This window comes from Cornus florida, unplaced genomic scaffold (genome assembly GCF_030987335.1).
Source record: "Cornus florida cultivar Cherokee Brave unplaced genomic scaffold, ASM3098733v1 CherokeeBrave_3.0.0_Hap2_Chr04, whole genome shotgun sequence".
Lineage (NCBI taxonomy): Eukaryota > Viridiplantae > Streptophyta > Magnoliopsida > Cornales > Cornaceae > Cornus > Cornus florida.
The window spans coordinates 102999298-103021173 of NW_026775574.1; the positions used below are offsets into that span (position 1 = coordinate 102999298).

Sequence of the window (21876 nt, forward strand, 5' to 3'; positions counted from 1 at the left end):
TTCACATAGCATAATTTTGGGGCCCAAAAGTGATGATCCAAACAGGGACCATAGGAGTAATTCAAAGGATGATAGTTTTGGGGCCCACAAGTGATGACCCAAACTGCCTCAAAACTCTTGGTCAATTCCCCACGACTTTTGAGGCAGTCGAATCAGGATCAACTACACACGTCTCTTAATTAACAAATTATTTATAATCAGGTGTTTAATACCACTGATAAAAGTATATTAATGCTAAGTAAGGAGTTTGATTTGTTGTTTGGTGCTACTGCTACGTTTATAGTAATACTACCGATAGAAGTATATTAATGCAAAGTGAGGAGTTTGAATCCTCTCGAGTTTGGAGCATGATTCGCCGTATTATCCGATACGCGACTCGTATATGATAGTTTACACTGACTTTGTCTGAGTCCATTACACCGCGACTTATATCGCGACCATGACCCTGTTTTCAACAAATGCTCACACTTTCCAGGAAAAAAAATGCATGCCCTGTTTTTAAACATCAGTTGAAACCTTGAAGAGATCGCAGAAGTTGAGAAAGGAACAGAGTCTAAAAGGAGTTGATCAACAAATCGGCATTTCAACCCAGATTTACAAGACAAACGCAAATGCAACTACCAGAAAAGAGTTTTTCCTCACTGACATTGAACAATTAACTAAAGGGTATCAACATCTCGTCAAAGCTTTGAAATCAACGCGGTTGGAATTGGCTTTGCTACTACTGCAGTTTCTTTGACATCACTATCTTTGACATCCAAGTCGCACGCGGTACTAGGTGGTACGTCTACCGCAGGAGAGCAGTTAAAAAACCCGTGAGGCTGCAACCACAAGCATCAATATCACTACTATCAAACTCAAAAGAATACATTTGATGATTATGCCGAGTCACCCTAATATCCGGAGTTGAGCTGGGAGAGACTAATGAAATTGTCATCGGTATATCCAAACCATATTTTTTGAACTTCCATAATTGCAAAAAATTAATATGATCAACTTATAAGGGAAAACTTATTGGTTTCAAAGGCCCTAATACAAGGGTTGGATGATAGCACTTCACGGTAGAATCACTCATATTCATTCACTATTTTGACAGTAAGACAGTGACTAGTTAAACAAAATGGTTGTGTGTGTGTGTGTGTGTGTGTGTGTGTGTGTGTGTCCATGCTTGTTAGATAATGGGTAATACTTCTAATCATGATTTTGAGAGAATTTCATAGTACTGATTGAAGTCTCATTACCAATTTAAAAAGGTTGACCAACTAATTGTGTTCAAAATCTTTGCCTTTACGACCCATGGAAACAATCAAGGTGTTATATGCCTAGATATTCAATAGTTTTTTCCAAACCCAAAAAATCAGTTTAACTGTTCCCGAAAGGCATCCAAAAAATATTAGAATTCCATTTATTCCTAGGAATAACTATCGCTCAAACTTTTTTCATTTGTTATAGAAAAAGAAGGAATGGTCAGAAACAGGGTTATTGGAAAAAGGTTGACATGGGGAGTGTAATTTGGTATATGCATGTTTCGGCAGTTGAAAAGTGAACTTCTTGCTGTTATTTTCAAGACCAATTGTGAGAAACCAAAGAAAACATTTGATGCACTGCATTGATATAATAGGTGTGTCTTCTAAATAAGGACCATGTGTGCTTCATTTACATACCTGAAGCATAAAACCGATGCGCTCCACTGGCATAACAGGCCAATCTTCCAGTCGAGGAACATGTGTGATTCCAAATACATACCTGAAATTAATGAAACGAGTCATAGCAGGCAAAATAATCCAAAAGATCTGATAACTTCCATTGATTACTAAGGGCAAAAAAAAAAAATCTAAGCACAAAAATCTAGCAAATATGAACAAGACAAGACATCTCAATTACAGTTGCAGGGACTAGCATCAGAAAAAATGCAAATATTGGTGATTTTTTTCTTCTTTACAAAGTGCCTAAGACGATACCATTAAGTGCTTTAGAAAAACAATTTTTAAACAAACCCTTGACGAAAACATTGAAAACGACTAAAACTAACCAAAGAACAATATCAGTTTCTTCCAGAGACCGGTTTTGCTTAACCCATGTTGCCAACCCCTCACCAACACGTGGATTCTGATTAGGAAATTCTCCTCCAGGAAAATTCTCATAACGTGCATATGGTGTAACCCAAAGATTGTGTTTTAAGAAAGCAGCTCTTCTCAAAAACTTAGCCTCAGAACCAGCTAATGGCAGACAGGTCGAACCAGGTACCAACTTGTAACCTGTCAGCTGTCCAGTCCTATTGACAGTTCTGGTGTTTCTTACCTGGAGAACAAAATTGGAATCATCAATCAACAGTAAGTTGGTACTCAATAATTGAGAAGATAAGATTTCTTTGCATGAGATCTTTAGATTTAAATCCAAAATAACATAATGGCATAACTACCAAACTTCAGTTACACATAACGTAATAGTTTTGAAGTCCAAAACTTAAGTTTCACATTTATTATTATTATTATTATTTTGGCAAAATACAAACAACTAACACTATAAACGAAGCACCAACTACAAGTTACACACTAAATTATAAGCACCGCAATATCATAAACATAATGATCCTCCGTATGAACAATTTAAAAAGAAAAAAGGAAGACATAACTAGTACAATAGCCTTCTGATTATTTTGTTGACGATGACCTTGCCAAGTACATCTGAGGAAGGTGAAGCTACTGATAAAATGAGAAGAGTAGCTACTAACAAAGTTGTTGTAAAGTTGCCCAAGTTATAATGATGATGAAAGCGCATTTATGATGAAGAACATCATATCTTTTAAATAAAGTTAAACAAATCAATTGAGAGACTGAAATTAAAATCCCCAAAGGATAAACCAAAACAAATTACAAATCCTCAAAATCAATTAAATTAATGGAAACATGTTATATAACACGAGAGAAGATTTCCCAAATAAATGAAGATGAAAGGAGAACTCTTGATTTATAGGGAATAGAACCACAGGAGAAAAAGGACTTCCTTTTACTTCTACTCTATCAAATGAACATCCCTTTTTTAATTGATCACTTCTTTCCATTTGCAAATGCAAAAGAAGAACAAACACCATTTTGGGAATAACAAAGAAAAAGTGTCCCTCTAATTGGTCCTCTGGTAATTTAAACTTTTCCTTTAAGCTGGTTTAACATAGCAGAGATGTAAGAAATGAAGTCAGTGTGAGAATATGGCCCCAGATTAGAAGTGGGGAAAAAAATACTCAAAATTTTGATAGCACAATAAATGAGAGGCGAGAACTTACAATAAAGAAGCCTGAATCAAAATTAAAGCACCCAAAACTAGATAAAGAGAATAAAATATATCTCAAAGAAAGACAGCTCAGAGAATAAAATTCGTAAATCCTACATGCAATAGTGACAAAATAAACTAGATTGAACCCATTTCAAAAAAAAAAAAAAAAGGATCAGGAAAGGATTCTTACAATCCAATGGCGAGCGGACAAAGGATTACAATCACGCATCGCTTGTAGTTCGGACCTAAGCAATGTCTCTTCGGCATAGAATGCATTATTGTGAACATTATTCTTTCCCGGTTCTTCAACTTTAACATCAACCTCAACAACCTACAAAAATGAAACATTACCAAGACAAAAATAAAAAATAAAACAATAAGACAACAAGGATACAGCCATCACTGCATGTTAACTCTATATACTGCTTTTGTCAACTCAAGATGTAGAAATGCATAATCAAGATTCCAGAAAAATGTAGAATGTTGTATTCACAATTGCCTAAAGGCAACCAGGTAAAAAACCATCAATCATCAAAATGAAAGGTAGCGGAATCAAAACCATGCCTTTTTTCTAGAAAGCACGTGTCAAGTAACTACTTGGCAAGCTTATAAAGTATAATTTATCATGTGCTAATTTTTTGTTGAATGAACCACTGTGAGCCTGAGGTATCATGAGACGTATTACAAGGCCTTTACACCACTCTTGCTGTATCTGGAGTATTCTGTGTATTATATGCTTTTCATGATCTATCAAGTGTAGAATTGTTTTGGCCTTCCCTTTTATCTCATTATGAAAACTTTGAAACTATCATGAACCACATTTGGAATATGATATCTCAAGTTTCAACTGCTTTATGTCCCTCAATTTACCAAACCCAAGAACTTCTCTGCATCTTTTACTCTGATAATCTTGCACTCTTAATACATATTTGTACTAATCATGATCACACACACATAGCATTTGTACAACTATCTAATTCAGAACATACTGTGGCTTATTGCTGAGGGATAGCATAAAACATTAATTTTCTCCCTACATTACAACAAATATTGAAGATTCCCTAAAATAAGGAAAAGAGACCACCTTAAACAAAGCTATAAGTGCCCACAAGCTTATTTCCATCCCATTAAACATTTAAGACTAAGAAATACCAGGCATCCAAGCAATCGAAAATTCATGTTTTGGGTTTGGCGACCCTTCCTACTATCTCTGGAAATTTAAGGAGCGAGAGGTTCATTCCCTGTGAAGCCAATTACGATTTGAATTACTTGAATCACTGTCATCGGGGTGATTCTTAACATTTCACATAGATTAGGTTGTCAATGAATTAAGGAGATACCCTTCCTGGTCCATTTTCCCAAAATAACTTTATTTCAGTAGCAGATCAAGCAAGATGGGAAATTTTTTGATAAATTAAGTTCTGTTTATAAGAGTGATGTATCTTATTTAAATTGAATTCAGAATGGGAGTATCAAATATTAACTTATGACACCCTATATTACCCAAGCTCTGGTTTGGATATTGGGTACAGGCACCCATGAAGACCTAATCGAGGACACTGAGGCCGGGTTGTAGTTGGTTAGAAATCAGAACCGGGTACATAGACAAGTAGTACTTCACCCACAAACATGTTGCAACCTTATATGACATCATAGCAAGAAATTTAATTCCCTTGTGAAGGTATTTTTAAATAACATTATACATGATGAAGGATATATAAATATATATATATTGATAAGTCATAATGAAGAATATATTTATAAATGAAAAATAAAATTGGGGATAAATATAAAAGAATAAAATTTTCAATAATAAAAAAATATATATATAATAGAGATTAGTCCAAAAACAAAATAACTTGAAAAGAAATACAAAAATTCAGAAGACTATATTATACGAAACGTCTACGTGTAAATCATGGATCACTTTCCTTTTCTTGGAGCCAAAAGCATCTAAAAACAAAAGGTATAGAAAAACCCAGAATTGCAATCCATGCCCTGCTCCTATCTAGAATTGCTTCTATCAAAGCTTAGCTTGCTTGTAATAATTTAGGGGTGGCAATTTGTGCTGACGGGTCAAAATCGTGTCATGTCGACCTATGAGTATTCTGCTAAACAGGTCGATCCAAACACTGACCTTTTTAATAATCGTGTCTGGAACACTCGACACAAACACGGCATGTTTATTAAACGGGTAACACAACAAGACCCATGTAACCCATTTAATAAACAGCCATGTAAGGACACGACTCGTTTAATGACCTATTTAACCTATTTAACTTAAATGTGTCAAGTAACCCATTTATTAACTAAAGTATAAAATGCAAATCTAAAGAAAAATTTGAGATAACTTGCGACTAAATTCATGAAAATGAAAATAATTGGGACAACAAAATTACCAAAAAAAAAGGCCAAATACAATATTCAATTATTCATATTGATTTATATTAAACTAATAAAAATGTCCGTAGTAATTGGGTTAAAACAGGTTACGCGTTAATCGAGTTGACCTGACATGATTATAACACAATTAATTAAATGGGCCAAAAGCGTCTAAAATAACAAAAGGTCTAGAAAAACTCCAGAATTGCAATCCACATCCTGCTCCTATCTAGAATTGCTTCTATCAAAGCTTAGCTTGCTCGTAATAACTTAGGGGTGGCAATTTGTGTTGACGGGTCAAAATCGTATCATGTCGACGTACGAGTATTCTACTAAACAGGTAGATCCGAACACTGACCTGTTTAATAATTGTGTCAAAAACACTCAACACAGACACGATGTGTTTATTAAACGGGTAACACAACAAGACCCGTGTAACCCGTTTAATAAACGGCCATGTAATGACACGACTCATTTAATGACCTGTTTAACCCATTTATTAACTTTAAGTATAAAATGCAAATCTAAAGAAAAAATTGAGACGTGCGACTAAATTCATGAAAATGTCCGTAGTAATTGGGTTAAAACAGGTTATGAGTTAATTGGGTTGGCCTGACATGATTATAACATAATTAATTAAATGGGTCTAAACAGGGTAAGCTCTAAAACATGAACACAACATGATTTTTTTTTGTTCCATGAATGGGTTTGATTCATTAAAAAAATAAATAATAAGTTACAAAAATAGGTGAAGGAATACCCTTCACAAATAAAACAAGGAAATGAGAAAGCCCATTTCCAATACATAGCCAAAGCAAAATAAAAGACATGATTAATTAAACGGATTGACATAACTTCGATACGAACACAATTAAGGTCAACCCAAACCCGCTAACTTCATGTCGTGTTCGACGCGTGTTAGCGGGTCGTGTCAAATTTTGCCACCCCTACTTGTATACTTAGACAACTAAAACCTAATTTGAAGAGATCCAGTAAGTGATGTCTTTCATGTGTCAAAAGTGACTGGAGCACCAATGCTGGATGGGTCTTTATTGTTTGGTAGGGAGTGGTACATGCAGTGAATACTCATATGGTTAGTTTAGTAAACTTTTGGACTTCCTGTATTCCTAATTTGTGGTGCTTTCCACTCCCAGCTTACCATAAGTGAAACAAATTCTCTGTTTTGAGTCACTGGTGTAAAGAAAAACACCATGCTCCCCCACCTGGATATATACCATATTATGTTCACGATTTCCAAAAATGCTGGATCTCCAAAAAAAAATATTCAGTTCACAGAAGCACTTCATTTCCTATGCAATTTGTTATCCTTTGCACAACTAGTAATACCACACCCAGCAGTCTCACCATTGGCTAAGTAACCTTCTTTTAACTAATTAAGAAATATCTTAATACTTCCTCACAAGCCCATGAATCTCCAATGTTCCTTCTTGAGCATCTGTGAACAGTTTCACCATTTGCAGACTCAACCCAATTTTAACTTTTTCAGGACCTCCCTGGTATTCCCTATGAACAATGTTGCATAATACACACACCCACTATATCCCACTGGGGACTCGAACCCTCAACCTTCTATACGGATAATGGAAGGTTCACTCATACGATATCATTAGTTTCTGCATAGTTTAGATATCCTGTTCAGACGAATTTATAACAAAATTCCAAATCAAATGAATCTATTTTTTATAGAAAATAAATCAAATAACAGATAGTGCATAGGCACATGGATTAAATGCCCCTACAAGACAATATGCTTGATGTCACTACATAGGCTTATAGGGAGCTATTGTAAAAAATTATGTAATTCATATCTTAGTCTTCAAAAATATATAACGCAAGTTATGAGATATGTTAATTCTTAAACCTTAACAATTCGAGAAAATTTTACACCAAAATATTATTTCGATAAACCACCATCACCATGTATTATTTGTTCCCATATATTTGACATGCGATGCCAGCGTCTCATTTTAGAAAATATCCTTAGTAGTGGACAAATACAAAACAGAAAGTTAACCAATATAACAGGTCACAAAAATTTGTTGCAGTATACCTGATTATATGCTTCTCCAGGCTTACAATCAACGGCCATATCCATACGAGCAACAAAGAAATGCTGATGAACTGGTGCATATAATCCTGGTGCAATGGTTGTTCCATACTTTCGAGATTCTCCAGGTTGCAGTGCTCCTAAGCTTAGGATTCCAGTAAGTTTAACTTCAGCTTCAATTTTGCCATCCTGTACACACAAATAATGTCCAGATCATCGCAAGTTCCAAACGAAGTCGAGTCAACAAGGCTGACTAGCAGTCTACAACTGTGCCAAGAGGAATAATGAAGGGTACGGGTTCATATAGCTAATAAATCACAAGCCAGAATAATGAAGGGAACAGGTTCAGGGCTAACGCCTCATTATCGAACAGATGTAAAGAGCTCATACAGTGAAGTACATTGTGTAAAAACAGCCTAATTTTGCTTAAAAGCTGGCAATTTGTGATGATTAATATCACGTGAGAAATAATTTTCCTTCCAAAGGAATTCTCTCAATTCAGAAGTACTAGTGATGTAGGACTTCAAGAGCAGCCTTACACGGCTAAAACGTACAGAATTCGGTGGCTGAAAGTTTGATGTTTAAAGGAAGACGAGTAGAATTTACAATCAGAGAGAAAGGAAATGTGGTACGAGTAGCCTATTGGAGTCACACCAGCAGGTCTAGGAATCACACCTAGAGAAGGTCTGACACCCTCGTAACTTTTGAATCACTCATAAGAAAATTTCATAAGTTATTTGATCATTCATTCATTCACTTCTTCAACCAAGATTAAATACCCATCCCTTTATAGGATTTCCACTCATGCCTTCTAGACTTACATGGGGGTTAACTCATGACGTTTGGACTTACCTCATAATTGAGGTAATCATAAGACTCACAAATCTTCAACTTCTTAACTCATTACTTTATCACATAAATACTAAACTCATAATTGCTCAAAGTGAGGTCAAAGCACTGCTGCCATCTAAACTTGATACAACACTCTCCGTTGTTCATGCTAAGCAGAAGGTGAAGAACTGCAATAATGGTTGTGATAGGTAGTTGCACATGCATTACTTACATTCTTCATCACAGGCAAGCAAGAGTGTCTTCTTCCACTGCAGACAGGTGGTCCTATGCTGATAGCATTGGGAAAGTTCGGCATCAGCATGGACCTCAAGCTTTTGAAGAAGTAAAGAAGAATATGACTAATGACTCTAGTTTCATAATTGTTCGAAGTAGCATGTGATGCTTTACATGTTGAAATTGAAAGCATTCTTAGTCAAGGAGGACACCCAGTTGCATATTCGAGTGCGAAACTTAATGACGCAAAGCTAAATTATTCCACTTATGACAGAATTTTATGCTGTGATTCAAGCACTTTGCTACTGGCATCATTATCTTCTTTTCAAGGAATTTATGTTGTACTATGGCCACAGGGCCCTCAAATATATTAACTTCCAAAAGAAGTTAAGGCACCAACATAGGAATTGGGTTTCATTCTTGCAAGAGTAATCATTTGCCATCAAGCATAAAACTGATGTTGAGAATAAGTCAGTCAGTGCCTTTAGCAGTCATTCATAGTCTTTCTTCCATAGTTGTCCAAATTCCTGGTTTCTTCTATGCCTTCCTTATTTTTTCTTTTGTGGCTGCTTGCCTTTCTTCTTTGCTTTAGCTCTGTATTTCAACGGTATGCCCTCGTTCTTCTCTTGTATAATATGTTTCATATTAATAGACATTTCCATTTTTCCGAGGAAAAATTTCTTGGTTCCAATATGCTTAAAAGATATTACTATCTTGCACGGATTTTAGCATTACACTTCATGATTTGATGGCTGGACAGCTAGGTAAATATCTTGATTATTTGTTGCATGTAGTTATCTCTAGAAGGGAACTCAACTTTGTTTACCTAACAAATCTCTTCGTGAGCATGTGATATGGGAGTTGCATGCTAGTGGGGCAGCAGGTCATTTTAGAAGAGATAAGACTATTGCAAAAATGGAAGATCTCTTTTATTTGCCAAGTTTGAAATGTGACGTGGCTAAAATTGTTGCCCAATGCAGAACTTGTCAAATATCTAAGGGACGAAAGAAGAATACAAGTTTATATACGCTGCTTCATCCATCATTAGCCGTGGCAAGACCTAAGCATGGACTTTGTTCATGGGTTGCCTAACACCATTGTTTCTGATTAACATGTGAAGTTTATGAGTTATTTTATGCACGCATTGTGGAAGTTTCTGAATACAAGGCCAAAGTTTTCTTATTCTTTCCACCCACAGATGACAGACCAATGGCCAAATCGAGATTATTAATTGCAGCTTGGGTGACTAGCTTTGTTGATGTTACTAGTTAAGACCAGATTCTTCCTATGGCTGAATTGCATACGACAGCTCCATAAACAAGACCCCTGGTGCAGGCTCGCAGCCCCTCTGAGAGCCAACTGATTTGGTTCCTTTAACAATTGAGGAACACCCTAGTGCTAAAGCTGATGCTTTTAGTAAGCATTTTTGTGATATTCATGCTGAATTTCAGCAGAAGATTGCAATAAGAAATGAGAGCTACAAAGCACAAACTAATTTGCAGAGGGAGTTTGTTGAAACTTGAATTTAAAGAAGGAGACATGGTAATGCTGCAAATCAGACCTGAACGCTGTGCTGAAGGTGCTTAAAAGAAAACTTTACTTAAAGAGTGCTTCCACATACAAAGTCCTTGAGAAAATTAGCTCCAATGCTTATGTACTTGACCTAAAAGAAGAGATGAGTATGACTAAAGTCTTCAACATCGAAGATCTCAAACTACATTTGAGCCATGTCGTCCATTTCTTGGTTACCCTATTTCTCAACTTCCACTAGCCCCACATTTAAAGGATGAAATAGAAGATATCGTTTATCACCAACTTGTCTCAACAAGAGGAGTTTGATATCAAAAGTTCCTTGTTAAATAGAGGCGATGTACACATTTTGATTGTACTTGGATTACCGACAGTGAGTTCCAACACCTAGCTTCTAACTTTTATGAGAAATTTAATGCCTTTACCTCATCAGGGTGACAGGGTCAAGTTTTTCCAAACCATAAAGGATTGATGGAGATCAGAGGAAGCAGCCTTTAAAGGAGTATAAAAGACGTGGAAAGGAGGGTTCTAAGGCTCAAGCCTTAATTTGGCATATCTAGATGATGTGGGGACCACTTGGAGTCTTGAATAATTAAAATTTTGGGCAAGTTGCATCATTAATTAGCTTAGTGGGCATTATGATGCAATCAAGTTGGTTTGAATTGCTTTTATTTATGTTATAAAGTCATTAGTTAATAATTTGAAGAGTTGTATGTCTAATTGATTACCTCAATTATGAAGTAAATCCAAAAATCTATAAGTTAACAAGTCTAAAAGGCATGAGTGGAAATCCTATTAAGGGAAGAGGTGTAATCTTGGTTGAAGGAGAGAATGAATGACTAATAAAATATTCTTACGAAATTTCCTTGTGAATGATTCACAAATTATGAGGGTGTGAGACATTCTCTAGGTGTGATCCCCAAACCCATTGGTGTGACTCCAATAGGCTGCTCTTATTCCATCTCTTTTCTCCTCATTTTTCTACATCTCAACTACCAAACCTCAAACTCCAGCTCTGATTATTTGAATTTTCAGTCGCTGCACTTTTAATTTTTAGCTCTTTGTGGCTACTCCTAAAATCCTACTACCTCTGTTTTCCATTCTTTTTTTATTATTATTAGAAGAAGGAAGGAGAGAAGGGGGGGGGGGGGGGAGGGGGGAGAGAGGAATGGTTATGTTACATGTGGGATAAAAGCATTGCAAGTGGCTTTGAATCAGTGCAAAAACAGAGGTGTCTAACAGGAATGGCAGTCAAACAACTAATTACCTTTGATTTATGGTAGTAATTAATAGCATTAAAATGCTACTGAACAAATACAATAGCATCAGCAAACCAAGTATTCCATATGATGAATGCATTCAACTTGCCTGATAGAAGTACCAGTAGAATCCATACTCATAATTAGCCACAGTACATATAAATGAAACTGTTAGCCGTCTAGACCTTCGAACTTCAGCCAAGCCAGTTCTCCAGTCTTGGTGCTTCCACAGGATTCCATGATCCTCTTCGTGCAAACAAACACAATTCTCAGTAGTTTCGACACCCCCGGTGTAATTCGTAAAATGGGCATCAAAGTACTTGATATATCCTAAACAATCACATCCCTGTTGTAGGAGTTTTAATTATTAAGAATTAAAAATTTAGTTCCAATCTAGAGTAATTCGTAAGATTTGTTAAGGGGGAAAAAAATTGATGATAAAAAGATGCAGTTAAAAATACAAACCTTCTTAAGAGAATGTGCATTTTTCCCTAGGCCATCTTCACCTGCATCAAATGCATTCTTCCTGTAATGTGGTTCATCTGGATCTCCATAAGGCACAACCATCTCCACAAAACTCAGCCTATGGGCTACAGGTCTTCGACCCCGATTACCATCTATGTACGCAACAGAATGTATAACCAAACCCTCCCTAGGAGTGAAACCAATACGAAAATTCCACTGCCAAACAACAGCATTGTTCAATATGCAGTTATGAGTGCAAATCTAAATTAATAAGTCAGTTCAGCAGCATAAGTACCTTCTGCCACTCCACATAATTCCCACTAACACGAAAGCTTGGTCCCTCTGGCTGAAGAATTTGTAGGGGCTTTACATCACTCCGATCAACCCCACCTCTCGTTTCTCCGGGAGTATAGTTCCTCAATGGATCAGCCGGAGGTAAGGGAACCAGTTTACGATCTTCAAACTCGATCACCGTCATATTTTGCATGTCAACAAGCACATAAATGCCTTCAACTGGGCGTGCATAGCCATTTTCCATCGGACAGTCACTTTCTGTTCTACAGAATATAAGTGGTTTGGCAAGCCTGTGGCTAGGAGCATCAGCATCACTGTGATAACCAACACACCTGTGGAAAATGCATGCAGGCCAAATCAGCAACACTATTTCTTTTTTTTTTTTTGATAAGTAATAATAAATTTAAAAAGGCGTTCAATAGGGGAGAGATTCTACTAACCAGGCATCAACCATGACAAGATCCATATCCTCAATACCCCTCTTCTTCATTGCCTCCCTAAACGGAGGATAATCTTTCACAACAGCTTCACATTCAGCATATTCCACAGCATCCTGCAATTGCAAAAAAAAATATTTAAATAAAGATAACAAAAGTATATTTTACTGACAAGAACAACAAGAATACTTCAATCCTAGCTGCCTAAATTAGAAAGAGCACTTAAATGGCAACTTTTACTTCAAACTAAGGGTGACAATTTCTGACCAAACCATAAGGTTAAATCAAACCTAAACAAATTTGCCTAAGGTTGGTTTAGGGCAGAAAAACCCCAAAATCCTCCACATGGAGATTATAGTGACAGAGACATTGACTTTGTAACTTTAAACTTCTATACTTCTATACTTCTATGTTCTTTATATAATTTCATATAGGCAAACTATAAAAGAATTAAAAAAAAAAAAAAAAAAAGTTATTTTATAGACGAACTTTAACACAATAGATATATAGATAGTTTAGATAAGGTAATGATATGTATTAAGAAGCATCAAAAGAGGTTTAATCCAGAGAGTTCCATGATTGGGAGCTTATGGAGGTTTCAGACTGACTTGCCTTGATTTACAGCAAGGTGGTGGAGGGTGTGGGTGTGGATATGAGGGGGTGGGAGGGATCCTTGAGAGGGGAGTTTGAGGTTAGATCCTTTTATCAAAGTCTTATGGAGATCCCCGGCCCCTCTTTCCCTTGGAGAGCTGTTTGGAAGATGAAAGAGTTTTTTTGCATGGTCTGCTGTCCTTGGAAGTATCCTCACTCTCGACAACCTCAGAAGGAGATATCAAGTTGTGGTGAACTGGTGTTGCATGTGTAAGAGGTCGGAAGAACCTGTGAATCACCTTTTGTTTCACTGCCCTGCGGCGAGGGATATTTGGGCTATGTTCTAGGTTGCTTTTGGGCTTGGGTATTTCCTGAGTCAACAGTTGAGTTTTTCGAGGCTTGGAAAGAGTGTATAGTGGAGAGCCGAGTCAGAGATGCCTGGAGGGCCACTCCCCTTTGTATTTGGTGGGGCTTCTACGCGAGAGAAATAGGAGATCCTTTGAAGGGAAGGAGTCTCCTATTTGGTCTCTCAAAGACAATATACTGTCTTCTTTGTTCTTTTGGGTTAATGGGCGAAATTGTATATCTATAGATAGTCTTTTGGATTTTGTGGATAGCTTAAAGTTGTAGTGTCGCTGTTGCGCGTCTTGTTGTTCCTTTGGGAGCACTCCCCTTTTGATTGCCTTTAATGAAATTTTACTTATAAAAAAAAAATGAGGTTTAATCCATGTAGATATATAAAAAAGAAAAACAAAACTTTACAACTTTAAAAGAATAAAAGTACTAAATTTATACTAATTAAAATAAATTTAATTTATCCACAAAGTTTAAAAAGGTCTCATGCGAGGGGTGTATCCTCCCTCTCACCCAACAGAAAAGTAAAATAAAATAAAAAGGAACTCTTTAATTTGCAAATTGGTTATTCCAAACCTTCAAACAATCGACGTCCAAATATCCCACACAAAGCAAAATAGAGCCATATTACAATTCTTCTGTCTTCTATTCTTGTTTTTACCTCCTCTCCATCTAGCAAGTAAATCAAACAGTCCAAACAGAGCCACATTCCAAGTCTTCTATTTGCTCCTCTTGTTTTACCTCCTCTCCATCTAGCAAGTAAATCAAATAGTCCAAGGAATACCAAAGTCATCTCAGGAAAAGCATTGTAACAAATGTCAAATCCTTTAGAAAAAGACATGGTCCATTCTCTCTGTTGCGGATTTATACATACAAAACCAGTTAAGAATGAGTTGGCAACTTCAAAGCAAATTATCTAGCATGAAATCTTTCCATCATTCTCCATCCAGCCAATGCAACCTCGGAATGATCTTTAAAGCCCAAACTCCCTTCCAATGAAACAAGTCCAAGAGGAGCCAGATTACAACAAATAAAATAATTTTAAACTAAAATTACCATATCTAGAAGCTTCAGACATCTCCCATTATATTTCCAAATCCAGATTAAACAATACAGCCAACAGCTCCAACTCCAAATCTATTTCCCAATCAGGAACTGCTCTATTAGAAGTAGTGTTCCATGACACCACATTGGAAATATAGATAATACTTTAACTATGAGTGGGCTAAATGAATCCTTCGCCATTCAGCTCTATATAAGGCCATAACTTCAGATAAACCACATGGTATCGTATCTTTCCTATCTCATCAACACATGTTAGTTTTGATCTTCCCCCTCTCCTAGCATTCCCTCACTAAGACCCACGTCATTTTTCCTACCTAGTGCAGTTTTCGCCGCACTTCATATGGCCTAGCCATCTTGTTTTTCCTATCATGAGAGGAGTTCTCCCATTTTGTCTTCAGTTGGTGCTACTTCAACCATCTTACTTACGGATGTATATTTTTTTATTTTGCCAAATATTCATCTCAAAATTAACAATTTAATAATCAATAAATAAAAACTATAAAACATTAAAGGCAATTACTTAATACTAGCCCCACCTGCGCAGGGTGCTAGAAGGAAAGACTCGAGTAAGAATTGAACTTTAGAATTATTTTGCATAAAAGAGCTGCTCCTAGACTCAAACCTGTATCTTCAGGATTGTCACACCGAGCTTCTATCATTGCACCAAAAAAAGCCCCAGAAATTATAAAACATAAACAATAAAATTCCTCACTGTCCTTTTTTTTTTGACAGGTCGTCACTGTCCCATTTTTAGGGTTTCTAATCCTTTCATTACATCTTATCAAAGGGTTAGCTGACCCATAAATTCGTGGACTCAGTTGATGCTGGTGCAGCCAATAAAAAGTGGGTAGAATATGGGGCATAGATGCAGTTCATCTTAAACTTAACCAAACACAAGCAACAAAAATAATCCCCTTGATAAAATCTAGGAGTGGCAATTCGTGTTCATGGGTCGTGTTTGTGTCGTGTCGATGTAAGGGTATTATACTAAATAGGTAAACCCAAGCCAAACCCATTTAATAATCGTGTTAAGAATCCTCAACACTAACCCAATCCACTTATTAAACAGGTAAACGTGTTACCCGTTTAATGACCTGTTTATCAAAACGAGACATTTAATATTTAATCAAATACTAAATAATAGAAAAAAATTGTCATAATTAACCCAAATATTCAAAATAAAAAGAAAAATCATAAGGCATAGACAAGGTTTATGTTGAAATGACTTAACTATCCATAATAATTGGGTTTACACAAGTAAAATATTACATAGGTCATATTCACGATTATAACATGTTGAGTTAAAGGGGTCATAAATGGGTTACATGGGTTGAACCCCTCAACCCTAACCTGACACGGTTAATCGTGTCAACTCTTTTATGACCCAAACCCGTTTATGTCAAACCCAAACCCTTTTAACTCATGTCGTGTTCGTGTTCGTGTTGTCGTGTCGTAATTTGCCACCCCTAATAAAATCATCATTCCTCACCATTGACCAACTATGCTAGAGTATTTTCCTAGCAGGGCATTATAACAAAGAACAAAAAACAAAACAAAATATATATATATGTATGGTGGCACTGTTCAACCCAACTTCTTGTGCTCTTAATGCACAAATGTAAGGTGCTCCAAATGATTTATCATATTAACCTAAAAGACAACATTCAAGTGAAATAATGATCAGAAGTTCCACACCAGAATCAAATGAATGGAAAAATGAAATACTATCAAGAAAAATTAAAAGTCTTTTTGCTTATTTATAAATGCAAAAGTCCAATTAACACAAACAAAGTCAAATACTGATCTTCATCAAATTTAACTAGCTCAAGCATTTAACCCTATTGGAAGATGCCACCAAGCACCAACAGTATCAACTGAGAAATTAAGAACTAACCATGGGAGGCTGAACATCTTGAATAACATGTGATGAAATGACTTTTCCCTTGTGATGTCCACCTCTAGTTGTCGCATGTACTTCAGTCAGCTCAACAATCCATACACTTGTCTCATTTGAATTTTTATTGTAAACGACGAGTCTAGCTCGTCTTGGAGGGAGCTTACTAGGAATTATAGCTCCACCTTTGGTTCTTGGCACTAATGATGGTTGGAAAGGGGGAAAAAAATATGCATCTGCCAATGCAACAACATGTTTTTCTGGTTCCAATAGGACCACTTCAACAAATCGCATGCTGTCTCTGACCTGAAATGTTCAAATGAAAGAAGAAAAGATCTAGATTACTTCTGCAAATGGAGACACAATCAGTCCATTACTCTCCAACAATTAGTATACAAATATGTGTTCATAAAAACAAGTCGGAGTGTAAAAGACGAACCTCAGGCGTTGCTCCAGCTGCCCTGACAGTTGCCACAGCCACTGCAATCTCTGCAGCGGATAAAGGGTCCAACGGATGGCTGGTTTGAGCCCTTTGCATGATCTGGATTCCTGCACGATAGCATCAGTTAACTAACTGAAAGAAGAAAGAATATACTTGATGAAAAAGGTCAACTACTGAAACAAAAACAATAATAACAATGGCAATGGTAACGGCAACAATAATAGTAGTAATAATAATGGAAAAGGTAAGACAACCTGCAATTTGAACTCCCATAACAAATATAAAAGCATGCCCAATACTCGGGCATACATAATATTTATTGCTTATTATTGAATTGCACACCAAGAGCATCGGAAAAGTTGTGCATGTTTACCAAGAAAATTTTATGAACGATTAAACAAGAAGCAGTTCACATATGCTTTTCGATATGAAAACAGTGAATTACACTAAGCAGGAATACATATATACAATCAAACCAATAATTGATAAAGCAGTAGTGTGAAAATATAATCATCAATGACATTTTCTGCAACACAAACAATACTTATCTAGTCATACAAGAAACATCAGAGCTTCAAGTGGCAAACACAAGAAAGATAAAATGGTTATTATATAGGGAAATCCTGAATAGCAATAAAACAACCAACGAACCCGCCACCCCAACAACCACCACCACCCAAAAAGAAGGGGAAAAAGGTATATGATTAAGGACCTAAGAAAATAAAATCCCCATTTCACACCAATCATAATCTCCATTATCAAAACTTGTACACGACTCTCACTACATTTTCAAAGTCAAATATTAAAAATTGAAGATAAATATTTGGACATCACAAAAGTAGGCCATGTAATAATCTAATAAATGAGACCTGTGATTATGACACCATAAATGAACTTCAATTTTCATTAAAAAAAATTTTTTTAATGGAATTACATATTTCAAAAAGCAAGATAATCACCACTTTCCTACTAAAGAGGAATGACAGCATCCCATGTTATTATTGGTCGCCCTCTCCTTCTCTTACCTTCTATGACAACTATGTTTACTCATTTGTTTGAAGCGTCACTAAGTCTCCAATGTATGTATCCAAACCATCTAAGTCTACTCTCCCTAATTTTCTCACCACCAACATGATAAATCATTTGCATAGAGATGTAGGTGAGGGAGAAAGAGATTTCTATACTGTTGGTTTTGTGAACAGAAAAGAGAAAAATCTGTAATGATAAAATAATAATAATAATAATTGGTGAAGCAATTACCAAGTTAAGAAAAATAAAATAGAAAATAAAAAGAAGAAGAAAAAGAATTGTTACTTTATTGAATGAAACAAGCTGTCATTATGCCATTGTTTAGGATTGTCTCCACGCACATAGAATTTAGAAAATGTAGATATGTATCACTTAGACAGCATAAGCTTCAAATATAATCCAATAGTAATGCCCATCTACGGAATTGCAAAGCAAAAAAAAAGAAAAAAAAACACACAGTTTGCACCAGTGTTTATGTTAGGAGCATTAACATTTACACTGACCAATTCTATAATATAATTCCAAGTATTTACGATTATAATTTCTATCAATCTTCAGCAGACGAAAATTTTAGAAAAATGTTCCAATTTCCAATGTGAAATCACAAGAAATAGACCGATAGAACCAAAATGGACCTAGTATATTATAATTCTCTCTTTTAATGCTCCATGAATTCTAAAATTGCAAAACCACATCTTATACATATATATACCCAATTACACTAACCAAAACGAAATTGACAGATGAAACAATACAGAGATAATAAACTCATTCATCCACATAAGGCCAACACTTGAGAAGAAATTAACAATCAGCAACTAATGAACCGAAATGAGGAAAAACAGATATCAGCATCCATCATTACGATCATCCATACGAAACCTGAAATATATATATTTATATACGCGTGTATATTTTTTTTTGCGTATATAGCGAGAAAGATAGAAGAAAGTACCTGTGGTGGCATTTGTGGAAGGTTCAGGAATAATCAAGGACGCCACGGCAGCTTTCTTGTTCTGCTTATCGGAGGACGAGGCAGTCCAATCCTGCACCACCTCCACCGCTGCCGCCGCCGACACGGCGGGGGCGGCCTCGTGACGGGCTGGAGCAGAGACGCCGTGAATGCAAAAACGATGCGACGCCTTTTGCGTAGTTGGGGCCATTGTAAGGGATTAGCGAGTTCACCAAATCCACCGTAACAGTAGTAGCGAGTACAATCTACTGACATACAGCAATCCTATTCACACCAAAGCTCGCTCTCTCTCTCTCTCTCTCTCCTGCACACCACCTCTCTCTCTCTCACTATATCTATATGTGTGTGTGTATATGTGTGTTTGTGTGTGTGTGGTACAGCCTTAAAAACCAGAGTAAGGGGTGTGTGTTTTCAGAAACTAGGGCTTCTTGTGAGTTGTGACGGACGATGTGTCTTTATATTCATGAATAAATGAAACGGATAGAGAGAGATGGGGATGTTGATTCAGAGAGAGAAAATAGAGAGACGTAAAGAGAGAAAATGGAGAGCTGGGTATTGTCTTTATAAGGTGGTACCACGTGCAATGGCCCTGCTCGCTGCTTTCTTTTTCATTTTTTTAATTATTATTTTTCCTTTTATTGGAAATTTGGAATCATATGGCATTCAAACACGTACTACATGTGTGCGTGAAGTAAAGATTCCCATTTTCAAATTGAAATGGATGAAATTTAATTTAAATTTTAGTTTATATTTTAAATTAAATTTTAGCTAATCTCAAATCAATGTTTAGTTCTTTCAAACATAGTAAACAATCCAAAAAGAAAAATAGTGAGTCACTTATAAGTTATATACCCTTAAAATGCATTAAAGTAAATAATATATTAAATAGTATAACAATAAATAATTAACCAGTAGTGATATATATGTATATAAAATGAAATAATTTTCAATTAATTCAGGCTTACAACTATTATTTATAGAAGTCAAAGTTAATTCAAATTCTATCACTAATAAAGTTGTTGTTGTTTATAATTCTTTAAAATCCAGTAAAAAAGATGAAATTATTGGTGGTTTGCAAATTTGCGATTATCAATAAAGTTATTGGATAAAACAGGATTACAAAATAGAAAGACGACAATTTTTATTTTTGCGTGTTTTTTTTGCAGGAAACATTTTGAAAAAAATAACGGGTTGCTAGAACCATAATTTTTCAGGTTGTTTTCTGCTCATTCTATCCATACTCCAAAAAAGTTTTAAAATTTTCTCTTTCCTTTTTCTTCTCGTTGATTCTATCTATCCAAACAACCTTATATATTTGGTTAACAAAATATTGTTTCATTAGTTTGAATAGCAAAGGAGAGTGAAAAGAAAATAATTTTATATATCAAAACTACCCTTACTAATTCAATATAAAGTAATATACATCGCATAAAAAAATATATATATATATATAATTGGGTTATGAATAAATATATATATATATATTGTTTTTTTTAAGTTTGCAATACGTATTAGGACTCTACTATTATTAGATTAGCTCACTTCATTTGTGGGTGTAGAGAAGACTCCTAACTTAAAGAATCATGTAAATCTAATAACATAATTCTAATCATGTAAATCTAATTCTAATATATCGACAAAGAAAGATAAGAATGAATAAACAATTAATAAAGGCATACTAGGGAATCAAAATATAATGATACAACTTTACGAAAAATTAAAAATTTTCCCATTTTTTGGAGTAAACATCTCAGGAAAAATATTGCTTTTCTAAAAATTTCCTTTTCACGCTAACTAAACTATTTAAAAAAATTTATGTATGACTTCTTATTTTTCTTGGTGCATGATGTATATTACTTAGTATTGAATTCATTAGGGTAGTTTTGGCATATAATTTTTTTTTTTTTTTTCCCCTTTTTTGCTATCCAAACTAATGAAACAACATTCTTTTCACAAATTTTTATAAAAAAATCATACTAACCAAATCCATGATAAAAACATAATTTTTTTTTTTTATTTATTTTTTCCACTTCACTTTCTTTTCCTTTCACTTTCTACCATCAATTTTCGTCTAACCAAACAAACTCGATGAAAACTTAAATCATCAACCTCCTATTATAAATGATGAAAAAATATCACTAAATTATTTTAAAACATATCACAATAGCAAATAACTTATATCTTTCACCATCTCATATAATTTTATTTTATGTTTTTATTGTAATATTGACTATTAACTATGTACCTCCTGCATTATATTTTGTACTCAAAATGTGCCAATCTCAAGGAGAGTTCATAACAAATATCGCAGAGTCCAATGTGTGTGTATACATGCATACACAACATGAATATATGTATGAAATTTGGATATATTGGAAATTTGAAAAAGTATAGTGGGCCAATAAGATAAGCAAAGGTGATAGGAACCTCTGCTTTTGCTTGTGGGACATGCATTAAGGGTCAAAAATATTATTGATATTAGCATGATAAGGCAATATGTGTTGGATATTATTGTATAAGGACTTGATTCTTCAATTATATATCAAAAAAACACAGGGCAGTGACTCATTGATTCTTCGCTTATCCAAGAGGATCATCAGAAAAATGGTGATGAAATCTACCATTATTTTTATTCATAATCTGGTTTCAACCCCAACCCCACCCTCCATACAAACTGCAAAGGGTAAAAAAAGAAAGGTAAAATATATGCAAGAGGTGTATTTTGGGGGAAAAAGAAAAAGAAAAAGTAAAATTT

General features: G+C 35.3%; 1 protein-coding gene across 1 annotated transcript; it reads right to left on the reverse strand.

Annotated features, from left to right (window-relative positions):
- Positions 1-475: 475 nt before the first annotated feature.
- On the reverse strand, positions 476-19751 carry LOC132304340 (diamine oxidase [copper-containing] 1, peroxisomal-like). The gene is made up of 12 exons (XM_059801980.1): positions 19104-19751; positions 17117-17226; positions 16678-16983; positions 12777-12889; positions 12338-12668; positions 12043-12258; positions 11687-11923; positions 7727-7912; positions 3464-3604; positions 2033-2301; positions 1665-1746; positions 476-821 (listed from the first exon to the last, which is right to left on the reverse strand). The coding sequence occupies exons 1-12, from the start codon at positions 19309-19311 to the stop codon at positions 681-683; spliced, it is 2340 nt and encodes a 779-aa protein (XP_059657963.1). The 5' UTR covers positions 19312-19751; the 3' UTR covers positions 476-680.
- Positions 19752-21876: the final 2125 nt, after the last annotated feature.